The 20981-nt window shown below is 35.7% G+C and overlaps 3 protein-coding genes across 4 annotated transcripts; 1 reads left to right on the forward strand and 2 right to left on the reverse strand.

Moving 5' to 3' along the window:
- Positions 1-1058: 1058 nt before the first annotated feature.
- Positions 1059-4699, reverse strand: LOC121745444 (MLO-like protein 3). Its single transcript, XM_042139358.1, has 15 exons — positions 4490-4699; positions 4336-4393; positions 4021-4259; positions 3824-3940; positions 3680-3740; positions 3520-3608; positions 3369-3443; positions 2940-3028; positions 2713-2762; positions 2480-2520; positions 2206-2379; positions 2062-2097; positions 1908-1975; positions 1696-1756; positions 1059-1602 (listed from the first exon to the last, which is right to left on the reverse strand). The coding sequence occupies exons 1-15, from the start codon at positions 4628-4630 to the stop codon at positions 1288-1290; spliced, it is 1614 nt and encodes a 537-aa protein (XP_041995292.1). The 5' UTR covers positions 4631-4699; the 3' UTR covers positions 1059-1287.
- Positions 4700-11219: 6520 nt separating this feature from the next.
- LOC121745043 (zinc finger protein BALDIBIS-like) lies at positions 11220-13184 on the forward strand. 2 transcript variants are annotated; one of them, XM_042138802.1, is made up of 3 exons: positions 11220-11688; positions 11760-12132; positions 12233-13184. In XM_042138802.1, exons 1-3 carry the CDS (start codon positions 11541-11543, stop codon positions 12888-12890), a joined length of 1179 nt encoding a protein of 392 aa, XP_041994736.1. In that variant the 5' UTR covers positions 11220-11540; the 3' UTR covers positions 12891-13184. The 2 variants fall into 2 exon arrangements, with proteins under 2 accessions (XP_041994736.1, XP_041994734.1); XM_042138800.1 differs by having other exon boundaries at positions 11226-11688; positions 11760-12159.
- Positions 13185-15563: 2379 nt separating this feature from the next.
- On the reverse strand, positions 15564-18524 carry LOC121743186 (glutamic acid-rich protein-like). Its single transcript, XM_042136415.1, has 4 exons — positions 17889-18524; positions 16609-16693; positions 15966-16007; positions 15564-15868 (listed from the first exon to the last, which is right to left on the reverse strand). Exons 1-4 carry the CDS (start codon positions 18504-18506, stop codon positions 15786-15788), a joined length of 828 nt encoding a protein of 275 aa, XP_041992349.1. The 5' UTR covers positions 18507-18524; the 3' UTR covers positions 15564-15785.
- Positions 18525-20981: the final 2457 nt, after the last annotated feature.

Here is a 20981-nt window from a genome sequence, read left to right on the forward strand (position 1 = left end):
ACGTCTTAAAAATTATATATATAGACATTACAATAAAAAGAAGAAAAATATGATTTTGCATAGAAATCGTGAGTTTGTGTTGTTTCAATCAAATAACAATCCAAATAAATGAAAAGAAAAAAGACAGCGATGGTTGAAGAATTACTTTCAATTGGTCTATCTTCTTTCCAACAATTTGTACGAATTGACAAAACTTGAAGCAATCTCGCTATCTGCCTTTTTTTAAAAAAATAAAATAAATTATTATTATAAATTATTTCCATCTCTTTTTAGATTTCCCCTCTAGTAAAATTACCAAAAAAGACCTCATATAAGGTGTATTAATATGGATGTCAGTGACATGGTTATGAACTAATGATAAAATAATGAAAAACTACTATGTAAAATGGTAGTTGGTGGAGCCATTAATGGGCCGACAAGTGGTGTACAATGGCAATTAATTGGTGGGCCTTCCACTTGGAAATGTCTTGTTGTCAACCTCTCATTTCCTAATAGTTTATTTGGGCCTAACCTTTTAATTATTTGTGGGCCTTATATTTTAATGACAAATACCTTACACCTCTCCTCTCATTGTCCCCATCTGTAGTCTTGGTCTCACCAATTCATGTTTCTTTGTCTCTATCAATCTCCTTCGCAATCCTACCGCATGGGATGTGTGTGTGTGTGTGTGTGAGACAGAGAGAGCTTGATCAGTCTTTTCTCTTGATTTTGGTTGGGTGGAGGGTTTTCCTCATATTTTACTGTTTAGATTTTAACAATAAAAGGATACTAATTAGAAATAAATAATCATAAAACTGTTTGACTCCATCAACCTCTTAGGAATTATGTTTTCTATTTCAATATCGTAAATATAAAAGGGGCCAAAAATTGCATTTCATCCAACTAAATTATACTACTGGGCCATAGATTGGACCTTAATTTTGGGCCTAGAACAAATTACTTGTTATTAAACAGCGCGAAAGCTTTTAGATTGGGCCTCAATAGTCACAAGGAAGACAATTAGTCCGTAAAAGTATTTAACTGGATTAACAAACAATTGTGAAAGCAAAATCAACAACTAGAAAAAAAATTATTCCGTAAAACAAACAAAAATTGTCCACAATCTAAAAAATTGATCTGTACATACTGTGAAGAAATGGATTATACGCATTTCTATTATTGATCAACCACTACTCCTGATTATATGTACCTATGTATATATGTGTAACTATTTATGATAAGTTAAAATTGAATCCATCATCCATGTATTTTTAATCCTATTAACTACCAAAATTAAAGTTTAATTGGCTAAACTATTTGAACCAATTCATGTTGATTTTGGATGTGACTAGTGTTAGTTTCCTGCGTTTGGACTTCAACGATCTCATCATCTTCATCACTAGAAACAAATTCCGTAAAAGTAGGCGATGGTCGATGGAACGTCGAGGCATCCGTTGTTCCGCTATTGCCCCCATTTATCACCGTAGTGGACGCGGAGTCGTCCGGTGATGAGTGGTGCAGACGATCATTAATCTTTCTCTTGTGCTTCACATTTGCATGCCATTGTTTTAATGCATGAATTGTGTGCTCTTCAAGTATTGCACTCTTATATTTGGACCCCATCTGCAGATTAAAGACTTATTAGATAAAGATTTGTATTAATTATAATACTTTTGTTGTATAAGTTAAAAAAAAGGAGGTGATTGCAAAATTAACCTGAGTAACAAGGGCATAGAGAGGAAGAGTGATGTAGCTACAAAGGACTTGTACGGCCACCCTGCATTAAATTAATTTCAACGTCACTTAATTTGAAATATAAAATATTAACACAAAAAAAAGTTGAATCAACTAAGCAAATATATGTGTTAAAAAAGTTTTGGGAAATGTAAAAATTCTAACAAATATAAAAAAAATCCTTATATACTCACGCTAGCACAATCCTGATAACAAAGATCCCGACATGTTCATGGTAGCAAGACTTGATCCCAAATTGCCACTGCAAAAATATGGAATATTATTATTTCATTTAAATAATATTTCATGAGAAAAGATAAAAATAGTGAATTAGGATAGGAAACGTACTGTGACCCATATGAAGAAAGACAATTCAAATGCATTCTGTAGTAAAACAAGAATCAAAATTAATTACAGGATAAGTAAATTCAGTTTGTGTTGATCAACCATAATTAACATTAATCATGAAACTTCAAAGCAAGTTTTCATTACCATAAAGAGGATGAAATGAAGAAGAGTCAAGACGAGTTGGGGGCGTTTAAACCAGAAGAGACCGCTGTCCGGTTGCACCAATGGAGTTCCCTTAATTACTGTGTTATTATTTGCTAATTGCATTGCCATTTTTGCCACTACTATTTCCAATTTTGTTCCCACAAACAGAACTATCTGCATTATTATAAATATAATAGTAGTAGTATGAGTATTTGTCATCGTTTCTATTCCAAAAATAGTAAAATGATTTTTAGAAAATAAACAATATACTCACAAGCAGAGGTAGAAATGAGACCCACAAGTAGACGTTCCATCCTATAACAATTAATTAATTAATTAGTGCAAATGCTAATGACATAATATATAGAAGAGATCAAGAGAAATAGATAAAATTAAATGGTATAATTACCATTTAAATCACTAAATTTAATCAAATTCAGGCAGGCAGCCATATGAAAACCAAATATGGATAAAACCAAATATGGAATGTAATATTAATGCTCTTACCATGTACATCAACTAACAAGAATATAACCACCACCATCCACATGACTGGGCTGTCCAAAAAAAATATTTTGTGAAAAAATGGAAATCATGTCCATATATATTTTCCAATGGTGATTAATTATGTTGTACTCGTTAGTTTACAAAACTGGTACAATAATATTTAATACTTATGTTATAAGTCAAATCCAACACAAATTGGTAGATATGATGAAGGTATGAGTAGTTACTTTATGCCGACGACAGCTTTGAAGTCGTCTTCCAATGATCGTTGAATATACTTTCGAAAATTGAATGAATTATTTGTTGATAGATGAGCCTGCATTACCACAATCAAATTTGGGTAAAGTAAACCATATGAATTTATAACATAATTACGAAAAGACACTCGTATCGTTGGCATAATTAAAGTAACGCGTTCTTGGTAAATATTGCATTTTTTTGAACAGGCTGAATCTTAAGTAGTTAGAATGTATCAGTCTAATTCATGTTCACACTAGTTCTCTAGTCCACCCACACAGGTGTCTAATTGAACATCTTGGTATACAATATCATTAGATATAAGTAAACAAAAAAAATAAAAAAAAACAAAAAAAAAATAAAAACAATAGAAATAAAATAAAATAAAATAAAATAAAATAAAATAAAATAAAACTAACCGAAATAAATCCATGGCGTAGAGTGAAGTAGTCGACTTTTGCCACAGACTTGAAGAATTGTCGAAAAAAACATTTCTGCCATAAACCAAATTTAAAATGAGAAATTTGAACATAGAAAATTGACTTAAATTTAAAATCAAAACATGCTTACAATCCAGAGGTGAGCAGAATTTGTAGCAAAGCTACTCATATGTCGACGCCCGAATGTCGTCTGTCTTGTATATCGAAATCTCTCTGGATCTATTTTCGATACATATATACTTAATTTACGCCCAAATTGGAATGACTAATGTATATGAAATGAAGCCTACCGTTTGCTGTTATGTACTCTATAGTTTGAGTCTCCTTTTCCCAACTTTTCCACCTCTTCATCTTTACATATTAGGCCAAAAATAACTAAATAAGTAATCACATTTATCAATGATTTAGTTGTGTTTAAGTAAGAAATTAATTACCTTAGCCCTTCCTAAGCCCATGGTAGCCAAACTATACACAATCTGCATAGCTGCTAGCACAAATATGAAGATATTCAGCTGATTCATACCCTCTACCGACATCAATGAAGTCTTCCCCTATTGTTCCAAACAAAATAAAATTTGAGAAAAAAAAATGAAAATTTCAAGATAACAATAATTTAAAGAGGTAATTAAACCTTAGATCCGCAATAATCAGATGAATTTGAAGGTGAATCTGCTAGCAATATTCTGTGGTGATGAGGTTGGAATTGTGGTTTATTCAAATTTGAGAATAATAGATGTTGTGTTGTCTTGGTCTGTGATTGGCTGCGGCATGGGAGCATATAATCTGCAGCTGAATTTGTTATGCATATTTTGGAAATAGATCCTTGTGTCACTGTTAATATGAGTGACATGAACCCCAATTGCATCAACACTGCACCAAATTGCAACATTAGAGATACAAAGAGAGAGAGAGAGAGAGGGAATTCATGAATTAGGACATTAATTACCTGACTTAAGCTTCTCTATAGCTTCATAAAGAGCAGTCTTCTTATGCTTCTTGAGCCACTAGAATTCCAAAAGCAGAGTTTATGTATGTGAAAATTAAATCATTATAACTTTGATCAACAAATTATGAAGTAGTACTATGAAATAGTTTCTTACATGGCCGGCAAGATGAATAAGATGTTCGACAAAAATGCCAAGGAAGATGAAGATGAAACAAACTGTTGCAAGAGCCCAAGTGGGGGTTTCTTGCAGAGATCGGTTCGCGCCACCGTCGCCTCCTCCTCCTCCTCCGGCCATTATTTGTGAGAAAACAGAGTGTGATGCTTCAAATGTTGAGAAAAATAACACAAGTACATATATTTCCAATAATGCAGACTTGAGTCTTTTATAGTTTATGAGAAAAAAAAAAGGTATAGCCAAAATCCAAAGTCTCCAAAGTGGGCAAGTCTAGTGAAGGTCACACCTACACGTTACTTTTGACTTGGTAATAATTAATGTATCTTTTTTCTTTTTCACACAAATTTATTAATATATGCTTTTTGTCAATTCACGCTTACTAGATGAAATTGGCATAATTTACTTTTTAGTTAATGAAGGGAAAATTTAGGCCATAATTTTTATGCCATACTTCATTTCAAAATTGAATTGGATTAGGTTTGTTTAGGTAGAAAAAAAAGGTTAAAAAACAAGGTAACAATCATATAAACGAGGTAAGAAGTTTCAGTAAGGGTACTTTTGTTAGGTAAGTAGCCATTTAATTTCTTTGTAAGAAAAATAGTACTACTAATAGTAAATCAAATTGTCTGTAATCATGAATGATTGATGCCCATATATTAATGTTTAATAATGGTTACCCGTTTTTGAATGGAGCATATACAATACATGGTCAATTTTCATTTAATACATGCCATGTGACATCTATTGATCAAGGTTGCAACTTATTTGAAATTTGGCCTAGAAAATGGTCGAACTAATTACGTAAGAATGAAACATCCACGACTTTTGGAAAGAGTCATAAAATTGAAAGTTTAATTTGCCCATGAATTTGTCTAGAACAATTGACTTCATAGAGGTCGGTTCGTCGTAAAATATTTTTTCAATTTTATTTACTTAATTAGTTAAGTATAGTAAACATACAATATGAACTATTGGTGTTCACATTGTTAAAATCCGAGAAAACATGTGGGAACACCCCATGACGCGTGGCTTCTTTTTTTTGTGTGTGTAAAGTACTTTTATACTTGGGTATTGGGTTGGCTTTTTTGATTTGAGAGAATCATAGGAGAGCAAATTTCATAAGAAAATAGTCCGAATTTCCACAGAGAATAAAAAAATTAAATGTCACACAATGCTGACTTATTTGACATTATTTGCCTTTAATATCCTATCTGGTCTCTGGAGTTCAAATTTCAAAAAGCAATACGAAATCAATGGTTTAGCCTAGGGTAGAAAAATTCCAAAATCAAGTCGTTATACCAACAAGTTATGGCCCTGTTCTTATTAACCTTCATTTTTTTGGAAAACGACTTTGAAAGAGTCCATTTCTTAACAGGAAAAAAATTTAAACTTTTATATATTTAGACGGACTTACGTATATGTCTTAAGGGAAAATACTAAATAAAATTTAAGTTAAAATTTTTAGCTCTTTGATCAAATTCATATTCATATACAGTATAACTTAAAATAGCTAATTTTTTTTATGAAATTTAGATTTCTTTGTAATATCTCATAACAAAGATTTCGAGTTAGATTTCGGTGGTATTAAGCCGTGATGTTTCTATAACTTTTATCGTTGATTTGAAAGGTCTATACCTTCAAGAATGAGGATTTCTCCTATTTGAGGTGTCTTATAAAGCTTTGTCTACTATTGATTTCGTGATTTAAGTATCGAAGGCAGCAATGGTTCGAAGGTGTTGTAGAATTACTTAACACCAATGCTATGTATATTCATCTGATTATTTGTCATTATGTTATTTTCTTTGTCCAAGGTCAATTTAAGACTTTGAATCCGACGAGATTAAGACTTTTCCTACTAAAATTACCACTGTAGAATTGTAGTTAGCAAATGGGATTAGCTTTGACATAAGTTCCAATACATAACATGCTATGATAGGCTTTTCGAAGCTCGTTTTATACATGTATGTTTTAGTCCAATTGACAAGCATCAAAGGAATATGTCTCTGTAAATGATGTGTGTGAAAACTCGAGTAATATATTGGCGATTTTGTTATTTGACAGACGTCGAAGGAGTGTTTAGAAAAGCAGATGGCTGAGATTGAGAACAACCTAAGGCTAAGGGAGCTTCTGCAACAAGGTCCTGTTCTTGCTCGTCAGATAATGGTATATGCAGTACTATTTTTGTTGGGAATCAAGCGCGATAGAAATCACCGATCAACGGAGAATGCAAGAATGAACAACACACACAGATTTACGTGGTTCAGTATAAACCTACGCCCACGGGAAAGGTTCGGATCTTGATTGTATTTCACACTCACTTGCTTACGATTACAAAGATGAACAACGAAGAATCAAAACATGACTAAGACTACAATCTACTCAAGATAGCTAGCAGCCGCGTACTTGTGCACCCATGCACCCGTGTGAACCCTACGTCGCACCCATGCACCCGTGTGAACCCTACGTCGCACCCATGCACCCGTGTGAACCCTACGTCGCATGACCACTACAACTTACAATTTTAAAACAAAAACTAGATTAGATTAAGTAGTAGGTAGCTTCTTTGGTATAATCTCATTAGCTGACAGTCTAAAAAATATTTTTTGTTCTAGGGATACACAAACAAATATATATATCAAATTCAATTAAAACACTCATTTGTTTGTTAAATAATATTTCTTCGTTGACTGGAATGGATTATTGTTGGGATTCGAGATTATGTGGGGAAAAATCATCTGGAGGTTTATCATATTAATGAAATGGATTCTAAGACGAACCTTCTTTATCGTTTGTCTTTTGTCTTTAAGTTTTTAATTCCAGCCTACCACATTAATAATTGAAAATTAGTTGCAGTATTAATTAATTGGACACGCAATAAATACAACTTTCTACTCATAGAACCTACTCAATCCTGTAGATGATTTGATTATTGAAAGGTTACTAGTTCAAAACTTTACAATATTTTTTGGGTTAAGTAATACAAAGTCAATACTATATGAATAGCAATTGTAATTTGTAGGTAATTTTAGTTAAAGATAGGGACCCATTTTTATCTAAAGCATATAAAAAGTTAAAAGAAAGAAATAAAAAGAATTAGATTTAAAGTATGTCTAACATTCAATGAAGTTGAAATAAATAAAGTGCTACTTGTAAATAATGAAGCACTTCCACTTTTGAAGGTGACAACGTCGAAGAATTTCTATGAATATTAAATAAAAAGTGTGTTGATTCGATAAAATTGTGTGAATTGGGTCCCCGACTCTAGTCAAGGAAACAGTAGTAGTGGAGGTCGAGATAATTGGGCCAATTAATTAATTAGACATGATTGATGATTCCAGGAAAATTACGTTGCAAAAAAAAACAAGAATATATGATTTTAGTGAATTAGGAGAAAAGGATTTGAATTACTCATGTAGTAGGAGTATAATATACTCCTTCCACAATCAATATTCATGTTTTACTAATATTTTTTTAGTAATATGATCTATTATTGTTTTTTTTCTCCTCCTATTTATTCATCTTTAGTTAACAATACTTTACACTTATTTTTCCACTCTATTCTGTTATATAAAATTTATAATATTAAAATCTATATCAAGCAATATTATTAATAATGAAACTGAGAGAATACAAAACAATGGTATAGATAGTAACCGCAGTCTTAAAAAAAACCATCAAAAGTTGAGAAATACTATGATTATGCACATTAAATTTTGCAGACTACAAGACCGAAATTAGGATTGACATGGCTGATGCAACTGCAGCCAATTCCGGCCTTCACCGCGAAATAATTTCTATAAACTTACAATTCAATTTTATCTCATTTTTTAGCACCACAATGCTATGTGACGTGACGATGCATCAAATATGGATACTACTAGTAAACTAATTCCATTTAATAAATAAAATCTAGAAATTTCAACATTTATTCGGGATAAAGAATAAAAGAGAATTAGCAATTAGGCAGTTTTACGCAGTGTTTTGTTTAGGTATTGTTCTAATCTCTCTCCTAATTGCTAACCAATATTACCCCTCTCAATCCCACGATCATCAACAACTATCTAGCCTCCTCAAACTGGCGTAGCTACTTTCTAATTTTCTTCAATCTTTTTTATATTCATTTGAAACAGTGAACCTTTTTTATTGTCTTGTATTTTTATTGTACTACTGTTATTGTTAGATTTTGATGAAATGGATGAGAAATAAAATAAGATGTTGATAAAGAGTGTGCCTTATCTTTATCTCCATTATTGTGCATCATGTCATGATTGGGGTTGGATTGTGACTTTGTGAGGCTATATATGGAGACAGCTGCCTTAAACCCCTCCACATTTTGAGACATTGTATAAAAATCGAACAAATCTTAATTTTAAATACACTAACCTTTTAAATTAGTGAAAGTTAATCTCACTTTAAAATAATACTGTACTGTACTTTATTTTTTTTGTTTCATCTCATTACAACCATATCCACTCATTCTAGGCTCTTTTCCTTGGGCCTAGCCCAATTTGAACATCTCCAGTTTAATTGTTAAATGTAACTTGGTATCAAAACCTTGAAAAGCCCATTACTGAATTTCTGTATAAAAGTTTGAAATACATACTATTTCAAAATTCAAGCCTGACTATGGCCCACTATTGCGTAGTCTAGGCCGAAAATGTTAATTCAAATTATGAGTTTGAAAAATCAAGCCTAATTGTAGTGGGATATGAATCATATGATAGTAATATATATTTTTCGCACTTCTCTCCATGAATCATAAAAACAAAGAAAGTAAAAAAATATGTGGGTTGTTTTAAAGGTAGAAGCGTCAATACCCAAGACAAATATCTGGCTTTCAGATACACTGTAAATATCCTTTAAACTATAGTACTAGTATTTATTTATCCATAAAAAAGAAAGTAAACAAATGGATTTAAGAAAAAAAGATTATAACATTTTCAATTCAAAATAAAGATAGAAAAGAAAGTATTACTAATTTTTATAATTTTGAACTGAATAGTAGTGTAATCGGAAGTGGTAAAAACCACCATTGACACCAAAATATACCAACCATGCATATATAGACAAACATATATTCTGAATTTAATCACTATAAGACAAGAAAAAGGAAAAAATATCTCTCTCACACACAGTACCCACACGAAAAATGGCCTCAAAAGTAAAAACAATCATGGCGTAATCATTTTTCACTTTCCCCTCGTAAACTTTTCATAAACTTTTTGTGGAGCTCCCCAAATTCCCATATCTCTCAGATAATAATAAGAGAGGGTTTTTCTATTGCCGAAAAACTGAGTTTTCCCAAGGTTTTTGGTTCCGGCGGTTAACCGCGGAATCGTAACCACTGGTTCCGGTTCCGAACCGGAACCGTGACTTTTTTCTTGAACCGGAACCTCCATATTTTAAACCGCGGGGCCATTTCCGGTTCCAAATTTTACGAATCGAAACCGTGCAGGAACCACCGGTTTCAAACCGAAACCGTGAAAACCATGAAATCTAGCTGGAATCGCGAAAAATCGTCGGAAACCGGAGGTTCAGAACCATGAAAAACCGTAAAAAAACCCACCGGAAAACCGACGGTTCAGAACCGGAACCGCCGGTTTTCGAACCGAAACCGGAACCGTGAAATAGCCTCACGGTTCGGTTCCGGTTCCACATTTCTCGAAACCGGAACTGGCGGTTCTGAACCGTGGCTCGGAACCGCCGGTTTACGAACAGTAGGCATGTCTAATAATAATTCTCCAATTCTCTCAAATCAAAATATTACTACTCGTTTTCTTTTCAAATTTCAAGCAATAATATTCAACTATTAGCTCACACTACAGAAATTGTTGCAGCAGTTTCATTTTTTTAACTCACACTTTTTTTAGAGAATTTCTCACTTTATTGGGGTTCAACTCTGAGACTGGTTACGTTACTTTCACCTAATCCTCTACCTTATTATATTTAATTTCACATACATATTATCACCCGTATAAATCTTAAGTATTGACAAAAAATCAAATATACGACGAGTTTCAAATATATATTTTCCCCCCTTCCTGAAAAGTAGGTAAACTATTCCATTTTAGTCCGTCCAAAAAAGTATGAATTTTTTTAATTTTGAATATTAATAAACTACTAATAAGTGGACCCCACTCCCACAAACACTAATTTCATTATACTTTAACATCCTCTCTCTTATTTTACAATTTGTGCATTAAAAGTCGTGTTCAAATAAAAAATAAAAGTTTATAGTATTTCTCAAGGATAGACGTAGTATAAGAAAAAATTTTACTAACTAATTGTACTACCTCCGTCTTCGAAAATTCGTCACAGTTTTCCATTTTCGTCCGTCCCTCAAAATTGTCTCATTTCACTTTTACCGTTTTTGGTACCAACTCATTCCTACTCACATTTTATTATAAAATTAATATATAAAAGTAGGTCCCACAATCCACTAACTTTTTCAACTCACTTTTCATTATATTTCTTAAAACCCGTGTCCAGTCAAACTGGGACGAATTTTGGGGGACGGAGGTAGTAGTAATTATCCGAGCAAATTTGCCACTTCCATTCTTCTACTACTAGAAGAGCATAGGTATGCATACATACACGAATATATACATTCAATAATTACTAATCATTGTTAGTAAAATTTCAATTTTCCTGGTAATCAGTGCCCTTTCAAATATATATACACATAGATATAGATATATACACATAAAGAGAGAGGGGGTGGGGTGGGTGTGGTCCAAGGAGAGTCCATCCTGACCGACTCTTAGCATCAGCAGCCATATACGATAAGGAGAGAGAAACATACACCAAAAATATTCTATCCTCTCTCCTCATCACCTCTCCTCAGCTCACCTAGGTTTTCATGGCAAATTGCTTTCCTTCGTCTTATTTTGAGCTAAATATGCAATAATAAGTAAAAGCGTTTGCCTCCACTTTGCCTTGACCCAACTCATATACTCTTTTTATCCATTTCCACCCAAATCCTTGCTTCCTCACACACACACACATAACAAAAGTAGAAATTTGAGAGAGAATGATGTCGATTAACGACGAACTATCTTCGGTGAATCCACCCCCCCTGAGAGGGCTCATTCAAGAGCAATTCACCATCAACCCTACCAATCCAAACCCTAGCAATACTAATCCATCGAAACGGAAGCGGAACCTCCCCGGAACACCAGGCAAGAGCAAACAGATAGTTATATTATTTATGTTTATTGATGAATTTGATGATGGTGATATATATATGCAGATCCGGATGCGGAAGTGATAGCGATGTCGCCCAAGTCTCTGATGGCGACGAACAGATTCGTGTGTGAGATCTGCAACAAGGGTTTCCAGAGGGACCAGAACCTGCAGCTGCACCGGCGAGGCCACAACCTGCCGTGGAAGCTGAAGCAGCGGAACAAGGAGGAGGTGGTCAGGAAGAAGGTGTACATCTGTCCCGAGAAGACATGCGCCCACCACCACCCCTCCAGGGCCCTCGGCGATCTCACCGGGATCAAGAAGCACTACAGCAGGAAGCACGGCGAGAAGAAGTGGAAGTGCGACAAATGCTCCAAGAAATACGCTGTCATGTCCGATTGGAAAGCTCACAACAAGATTTGCGGCACCAGAGAATACAAGTGTGATTGCGGAACCCTCTTTTCTAGGTCTACTATTTTCACTTCCTCTTCCTCATCTTCTTCGTTTGTTTCTAAGGCTAATACTAACAATAAAACGCAGAAAGGATAGCTTCATCACGCACAGAGCCTTCTGCGATGCGCTGGTGGAAGAGAGCGCGAGGTTCAACAACAGGAACGGGCTAGTCATGGATTCTTTCCAGAGCAGTACTAACAATAATGTGGATTTTTCTGGGGTTTTCGAATCGGGGAGTCAGATTAACCGGTTCCCCTTGTGGCTGGAGTCTGCAAATTATCCGAATTCGTCTAACGAAAACACTTTCTTGAATACTGATGCGAGCAGATTGCAAGAGGAAATCATCCACCAACAGCTGGATTCGCAGAGCCAGTGGTTGAGCCGGGGGCACGAGGAGGAATCTTTCCTCCTCAAAGAGGAAGACAACAAATCAAGTTTGTCCCAAACTCCCTCATCACTTTATTACACTCAACAAACAGCAGCAGCTCCCATGTCCGCAACTGCATTGCTGCACAAGGCGGCTCAGATGGGCTCCACAAGAAGCGCGGCTGGGTTCGGCTTCATGAGCCCTTCCTCCTTCTCGAGCTCGGGCCGTGGGAAAGATGGTCAGGGAAGCAAGAATCGGAGGGTGATGGAAGGGGAGAGCAGCCTGACTCGGGATTTTCTCGGAGTCGGAGGGAAGGAGTTGAAGTCCAACTTCTTTGCTTCTACGATGGAGATGGGCCATTATAACAGAAATCACTGAGGTGAAAAAAGAATGGTGGATTCGATTTTGAGGTGAAAAGTGAGTAGACAAAAAAGCTTCCAAACAAGACATGCAAAACAGAATAGATCGATCTTGTGAACTGTCAGAAGAGAGGAGGGTCCTCTTCTTATTTCAAATTTGTGTTGCATTTGTAGAAAGGTTATTTGCTTCATTTTTTTTGTTTTGTTTTTTATTTTAGTGGAATTTTAGGGTTTCATTTCTTGGACCACGGATGTTTGTAACGTGTGTGTCGACTTCTGTTAAAGGGATTATTCCATGTGCCTTCAAATTTAACAATTTTTCTGTCCTTGGTAATTTTAATTGACTGTGTGTGTGATTGCTGGCGTTACATCTTATCACTGTGTGTGTTTTGTTTGTGAAGCAATAGTGAAATTATGCGACTTGTGCTTTATTTGAATAGTGATGGAAGCGTCATGTGCATTGGTTTTATTTATTTATTGTGTACTAGTAGTATATCTTGAATAGTGATGATATTAGTATGGCTTGATTTTCCTTGTGTTTTTATTGTATTGTCTTTGTCCTTTTCCTTGTGGATTGTTAGAACGGTGTTGCATCTTATGCTTTATCTTGTGGACTATGTGCAACAATAAAATAAAGTTGGAATAAACTAAGAAAACGTAACCACCCTTCTGAAAATTTGATACTATATGGCAATCTTCTTTAGGTTTTGTTTATATGGGGAATTTATAGTCTTTAAATATCAAGATGCGGTTAGGTTGGCAAAACGTTTCTCTTCATCCATTAGATCTAGGGTTAAGTCATTATAGGGGTTATATGGAGAACTATTAATTAATGATCATCTTTTAATGAAGAATGAAAAAAAAAAACTTTGGATCGAGTGCGGGTGATAGTTTTTTTCCATTTCACAATTATGAGTATTATAAGGATCAGATTCGCTAAGATTCACTTCAACTGACCTCTTTTTACACAAGTGTGAGATTGTCAATCTCACGATCAACATGTTAGTTACATCTTAGAAACACAACATAATATCAAATATTCTAAAAGAAAAATATCAAAACTTCAGGTCTATAAAAGATAAGACTACATCTAAATTATTACCAAAACAAAACAAAAATGTAAAGAAGTACTCCCTACGTCCTGACACACTTTCATTTTTAGTTTGTCCCAACTAAGATGACACATTTCTATTTTTGGTAACTTTCTCTATCCAATTAATACACCTAACCACTTTTTCTCATCTCCAATAAAATACTCAACCCTCTTTCTCTCTTCATTTAATACCTACATCTCCTCTTTATCTCTCCAATTAACCACATTAACCAACAACTCCCAATGAAGACTTTGACACAACACAACCACAGATTAACAAAAGACTGCTATCTTTTACTGAACAATCACAATTGAGAAAGAAGAAGATACAAACCATCGTCACAAACCACCACAAACCCTAACCCAGCCGTCGAACGCCTACACACATAGAAAAGTTGACTAACGGACACGAAGTTTGCCTAAACATATTTCACACACTGGAAACTATAGATATCTCAACATTCAGTTATTCGAATCCTCAAGAACAATAACCATAGTCTAGGTTTATACACGATTTCAATAACCAGAAGGTCATGATCACCATAAGTACTTAGCTTGCCACACATACACATGATGGAAGTGAGGAAGAAGAGGAAGAAAAAGAAGAAAGACGAAGAACTATCACCAGAAGACAGAGGAGAGCAGATTGTAGTGAGATATGATGATAATGAATAACTCGAATGAGTTCTCACCCGAATAAGGTCGGGTACAAGCTCCTCGATTGCCATGTGATAGAAACGAAGCATCGCTGGTCAAGGATGCAGACCTTTTCCAGGTCAGGGTGGGTATCCGACAGTCGATCGAACATCAAGAGTCTGGGTTTTGGGTAATGGGCTTATCAAGGACTTGGACCACCATAGTATTGGACCAAGTAAAAAAGTGTAGAGTGAATATACAACAAAATATTTTTGAAAACCAATTCTTTTGAAAACTATGTTTTCAGGCTAAGTATTTGATAATAATACAATAATGTCCCGTGTAAAAACATAGTAGCAATTGTAACCTCCTCTTGTCTTTATTAGCATATTTAGAATCAACATAGCCACATTTTAGTTTCATATTTGCACTTCGAAAAACATAAAAATCATAGTGGACTGCAGTATGGTTAAGGTAGTTAAGTAACCAGCAGGGTAGATGATGAAGAAAAAACACGAGGGTACTGGCACTAATCTGAGGGGAATCCGGCGATGAACAAGTTCGGTAGAACTAAGGTTCTTACGAGATCAAAAAGAGAATGAGGGGTGAATGAGGTGAGGTAATGACGTAAATGTGAATCATTTGAGGGAAATGAGATATAGGTGTGTATAATCAACGTGTAGGGAAAGAAGGGATTTAGTTTGGATTTTCTTCTTAATTTAATGTTAAATGAGTCATTACTAGTAATTCTTAACCATATATAAAATCTCTTAATTTTTATTTTTAAATTGTTTCACTTTAAAATGGGATGTCCCAAAAAGAAAATCGTAAGAGTGTTTAAGATAATAAAGCATTACTCCTTTGTAGATTGAGCTTACATAGATGAAGGCATGAAGCTGATCGGAACCTAACTTATATAGTACTACAAACTAATTTTTATATTTAAAATTAGAAAAACTAGAATGGAAAATACTACCCAGATTTATGATTTCTACCAGGAGGAAGCTTGCATTTTTTCAATAAAGTTAACAATAATATAGCCGTAAGCTCATATAGGTTAGAAAAAGAAAAAAATGAATTACTCAAAAAAAAAGCTTATCCTCCACAAATTCTTCAATAGAATTTGCCACTTAGAAAATGCAGGCAAGAAAGAGACTGGTGAAAGATTTGTACTCTCAATCCAGATTATTTCTCCTTAGCCTTCGTCATCTCAGCCTCTTCCCCTAGTGCTAAAGCATCCTTCGCCTTCGTCTTCTCAGGAACAAAATCTAAGAGCACAAACAATGGCGATGTGAGTGAACTCTTGAGCAAGAATTAGACAAACACCAAAACACAAGATCAGTGTACTGAAAGGAAGAAAAGTACCGGAGATAAACTGAAATCGCTTCCGTTTGGAAACTACTGAAGCTGTACACAGGATTAAAAGCAAGTCAGGTATAAATTTAGTTAAATACAAATATATATCGATTGTAATGCACTATTCATCTCAAACAAATACTATTAACTTCAATAATATTTATACCAAACAATCTACAACGAACTCATCTTCAGTTAACACTAACAAATTACTTATTCCTTTGCACTGGTTCATCCGCTGTCATCCTGTGAGGATCTCTTCCCAGTCACCATACCAATAATAGCCACACGCAATTTACTAGTGAAATAGCAAAATGAATGACGAGTTCCAATGGTGGGTGATATAATTTATGTGAGATACCAATTTTAAAATCATTTAAATTACAATCTTGAGGTGGTAGAGCAAACTAAAGATTGTAATATAAATGATTTTAAAACGGTAGCAGCCTCAGTTGTTACAACCATAAATGGATTTTCAAAGTGATGTATGTATTGTGCACTTTGAACCCCAAAAAAGGAATAACAGACGGCAACACCATGTTAATTCTTAGCATTTCAAAATGCATATGAAGGCATAGTAACATGTATCATGGATGAATGATGCTTCACTTTAAAATTAAAGGAACAAAGTAATAGAAAGAAGAAGCATTACACAAATGATTGTAAGCGATCTGTTTTTTCTTTTCAAGAAATGCGCAAGCATATGCCTCCTTGCAGAAAACTTGGAGAAACTTCTCCTGCAACCACAAGACCAGTAACACATGAAAAATTGCCCAGGCAGTGCAGTTTCAATACCTCAGTAAAGTTCTGATATTTAAAGGTCCATGATACTTTATCCAATAATTGAACATTTCCTCAATTAATATGAAACTCTTGTCATATTAGAGAAATTTAAATTCCTTCTCAAAACACCATTCATATATGATGACACCTGATGTTATATACAATGAAATATTTCTATCCTTTAGCCCATATTGGGAAGGGGGCAGAAGTACACATATGCGCACATAAACAGAGGACAGAGTGCTTCACTCTTTTCTCTTTCTATTTTCCCCGGTTATCAGAGTTAGAGATTCGGGCATTAGTTATACATCACACAACTAAAATTACATAATTTTTTTAATATTGAATAAAAATGACCTCAAAACCAAAAAATGCAGAAAAAATATCAACTAATGTATTCAAGTTAGCATGTATAGGAGCTTCATCTCTACTAAAACTTAATTGTCTAGGTTCTCCACGTGCATCATGAATGTGTCGTCTGATTGAATGTATTCACTAAAGGTTAAGAGTCTATGCCGAATTAGACAACACGTGTCAAGAACTCAGATGACCTGTAGCAAATTTAACTTCTTCTTTCTCAAAATGAGATCTGTAGCAATTAATGACAATAACACGACACTAGAAACAGCAATAACACGAGCATTTTGTTCCTTCACTAAAGTCTTAACTACAATGCTCATATACACTGCACCAATCACAAAACGACAAACCACATCAAAGACATAACGGAGCAATATCTGCATCTTTATCCACATTTCATATTCGGGAATGCCAACCTCACATGGTATTCATTCATCGTCTTTCACGATAAGCAGCATTCATGTATTTTCCCCCTCGTATCCCCAGACTATAGATTGGTTTTAAAATAACACATACTCTCACCTTGCCATACCTCACTAGAGACTATCAAATTCAGCAAAGAGAGATACATAGATTTTCAGCTCATGGAACAGAATTCTACCATAATTTAATCTGATACATAAAATCTAAATTCATGAGTTATGATAAGCAGTTCGAATTGCTCAGCCTCAAAATTTCTAAAAATGTCAATTGAATAGCACAACACGTATTTGCATATTTTTTGCAAGCAAACCCTAACTCCTCGAAATCGGAATTCAATCAAAAATAGAATTCAATAAAAATCCATACCGAAGCTCTATTGATGACGAATACCGCCTCCTGGAAAAACTTACGATCAGGATTCTCGACCTTAGCAATCCGATTGATCCGCTTCATCGGAAACACATACTGCGCATTCTCGCCCTTCTCCTCCGCCTCCGATTCGTCTTCCTCCTTTCTACTTCTCTTTTTCCCCTTACTCTTCGCATTGTCCCTTTTGCCTTTCCTATTAACGCTATTTGGCTTCTTTTCTTCGTTTTCCTCCTCCTCTTCCTCTTCCCCTTCTTCTTCCTCCTCTTCTACCTCCTTTTCCTCTTCCTCCTCTTCTTCGTTGCTCGAGCTCCTCTGTTCTACTCCGTCGTCCTCCGCCTCACTGGACTCCGTGGCCAGTGAATCGATGTGGCGGCGGTGAATCGAAGCTCTAGAATCGTTTTCCGATTCCACACTCGAGGACGGAACAACGGATACTTCCGTATCTTCGCTGGAAGCATCGCCATTGGCGGCTTCCGTGATTCTGTTTCGGCTTCCGTTGCTGCTCTTCGCGATGGTTTTAGGTGAATTCTTTGTTTTGGCTTTGGTTGTGGCAGGGCTCGTGGAATTGTTGTTGGGATTTGTGTTCCTCCCCGGAGGCAATTCATTTCTCGCCATTGTTGAAGATCGAAGTGTTTGGATTTGGAGTCGGAAATATATTTATGTTCGGAATTTCAGAATTATGTACACTGCCACATGCGTGCGGCCCCACTAAACATGGGCCGGGTCTCACTAATTTGAGCTTTATTTGAATGATAATTGGGTTTTTATTTGAATTGAGTTTCTAAATGTCAAGACGTGTAATAATGGAATATAGAGTAAAGGAAAAAAAGTGTCTAAAATATTATTTTTTGAATTTTTATTATCTTTTGAATTTTTGCAATTCGGATCATAGTTGGTCCTAAACTAACAATTCCATCAATTTTTAAACGTGAACGTTTTTAATTTGATTTTGACCAATTAAAACTGTTAAATAAATTACTTACTCCCTAATTATATTCTTAATTATTTTAATAAATTATCATTTAAAATATAAGACAATTACTATACTTAACAGCTTTAACACCCATTTGTTTTATATTCTATCCAAACACAATTCCACCAAGATCAAAGCTCAATCATAAACACAAGTACAATGAATTATAAGTGGAATTAAAATTGTCCACTATATCATGATTCGAAATTGAAAATTGGACCTGTTAGAAAGGAAAATATGTAAGTAAGGAAAATAGGTAAGCTAGGAAAAAAAATTAATTAGGGAATGAGTATTATGACAAATCTTGCCAATTTTATGTAACCCTTGGCCTATTTAAAGGAGCTGTGGGAGAGCCTACAAACTACATTCGAAAGTACTGCAGATCCATATCTGTTGTGCGATCTAGAGGAAACGGCAGGCCGAATCGTGCAAGGGGAACATGGGCTAGAAACATATTGGCGACATCTCCACGGAATCTGGGTCGAAATTGACCGATGCCAACATCAACCTGTGGATTGCTGCGACAAGGGGATTAGCCAACTTCGAACGTATGTAGCAACAAGACGGCTGTTCAAATTCCTAACAGTCTTGAATGCAAGATATGACGGGATCCGAAGGGATATTCTCAAGGAAACCCCGTTGCCCTCAGCCGAGACCGCATACGGTCTGGTAAAACGAGAAGCTACGCGGTTGAAAATCATGCCGACAGCAGACATCGATCTCCAGACCGGCGCAATCAACGATGGATCATCATCGGGCCAAGTCGGACACGGGTTCGCCGTTAGAAACCAGCCACCACCGCGACCAAAACAGCCACCACCACGAACCGCCGCGCAACAGCCCAATCGCCAAGGCAGTTTCAAACCTGACAAATCAAAATTTTGGTACTCTCATTGCGAAAAACAAAGACATACTCGAGATACATGTTTCCTCCTCGTTGGATTTCCGGAATGGTGGGATGAAAATCAAAAGGCTAAAGCTCGATTTGCCATCGGAGTCGAAGATGGAGGCGGATTATTTCTGCAAGGAGCAGGGAATAGGGAGATGACTAACACCCGTGGGAGAGCAGGAGATACCGGTCCTCAACCGGGTGGAGGCGGCAGGCCCGGCGAGGCAGCCTTCGCGGAGAAGAAAGGAGGCGGGTCATATGGAGGTAACGGATTGGGGTTGAGAAACCCCGATCCCCAATTTGATTTTCAGAATAAACCCCAAAGCATGAGTAATTTAATTTCTGGTCCTTATAGTTCAGAATATATGCAATATGACCCGCGAAAATTACAGTTAGGACCCCAGAAAAACTATATTCCACGTTTGACCCCAAAACTGTCTGAAAGTTCCGTCTTAAGCCCAAATCGTTTTGCACCCTTGGAAAATATACCTATTGCATGCATTGCCCAAAGTAAAATTGACCCTAAGGAGAGTGAGTGGATTTTTGATTGTGGGGCAACTGATACTATGACCTACGCTCTGAAAGATTTTTATGAATTTAATGGGGCAACTAAAAGCCAAATTCAAACTGCCGATGGAGAGTTGACCGCTGTGGGTGGGAGTGGAACCATTGAAATATCCCCAACCCTGAAGCTTACAAATTGCCTCTATGTGCCCAAATTATCTCATAAACTTATGTCTATCAGCCACGTGACGAAAGAATTAAACTGTACGTTACTAATGCATCCAAATTTCTGTGTATTACAGGATATCAGGACGAGGAGGATAATTGGGCGTGGCACTGAGCGTCAAGGTCTTTATTATGTGGATGAGATTACTCAACAAGGTGGCACCGCGATGCTTGCTCACGGATCTGCAAATCGGGAAGCTTGGTTGTGGCACCGCAGATTGGGGCATCCATCCTCGGGGTATTTAAAATTGCTTTTTCCAAAGTTTTCTCATTTTAAGGATATTACTTGCGAATCTTGTGTTTTGGCAAAAAACCACAGACAATCCTTTAGATCAAGTGATACTCGTGTTAAGACTATTTTTTCTCTAGTGCATGCCGATGTTTGGGTCCAACTCCTATTGTTGGTGATCATGGTTTTAAATATTTTCTCATTTTTGTGGATGACTGCACTAGATTGACTTGGGTATATTTTTTGAAGCATAAATCTGACGTTTTTGAA

The sequence above is a fragment of the Salvia splendens genome, chromosome 8 (genome assembly GCF_004379255.2).
Source record: "Salvia splendens isolate huo1 chromosome 8, SspV2, whole genome shotgun sequence".
Classification (NCBI taxonomy): Eukaryota; Viridiplantae; Streptophyta; class Magnoliopsida; order Lamiales; family Lamiaceae; genus Salvia; species Salvia splendens.

Coding starts and splice junctions, on each gene's coding strand:
- LOC121743186 (XM_042136415.1), bottom strand. CDS start 18,506: ATGGCGAGAAATGAATTGCCTCCGGGGAGGAACACAAATCCCAACAAC. Junction 16,008..16,608: donor GATCGCTTACAATCATTTGT/GTAATGCTTCTT, acceptor TCCTGTGTACAG/CTTCAGTAGTTTCCAAACGG. Junction 15,869..15,965: donor GCGATTTCAGTTTATCTCCG/GTACTTTTCTTC, acceptor TTGTGCTCTTAG/ATTTTGTTCCTGAGAAGACG.
- LOC121745043 (XM_042138800.1), top strand. CDS start 11,541: ATGATGTCGATTAACGACGAACTATCTTCGGTGAATCCACCCCCCCTG. Junction 11,689..11,759: donor GAACCTCCCCGGAACACCAG/GCAAGAGCAAAC, acceptor ATATATATGCAG/ATCCGGATGCGGAAGTGATA. Junction 12,160..12,232: donor TGCGGAACCCTCTTTTCTAG/GTCTACTATTTT, acceptor AATAAAACGCAG/AAAGGATAGCTTCATCACGC.
- LOC121745444 (XM_042139358.1), bottom strand. CDS start 4,630: ATGGCCGGAGGAGGAGGAGGAGGCGACGGTGGCGCGAACCGATCTCTG. Junction 4,260..4,335: donor TATAGAGAAGCTTAAGTCAG/GTAATTAATGTC, acceptor AATTTGGTGCAG/TGTTGATGCAATTGGGGTTC. Junction 3,609..3,679: donor AGAGTACATAACAGCAAACG/GTAGGCTTCATT, acceptor TATCGAAAATAG/ATCCAGAGAGATTTCGATAT.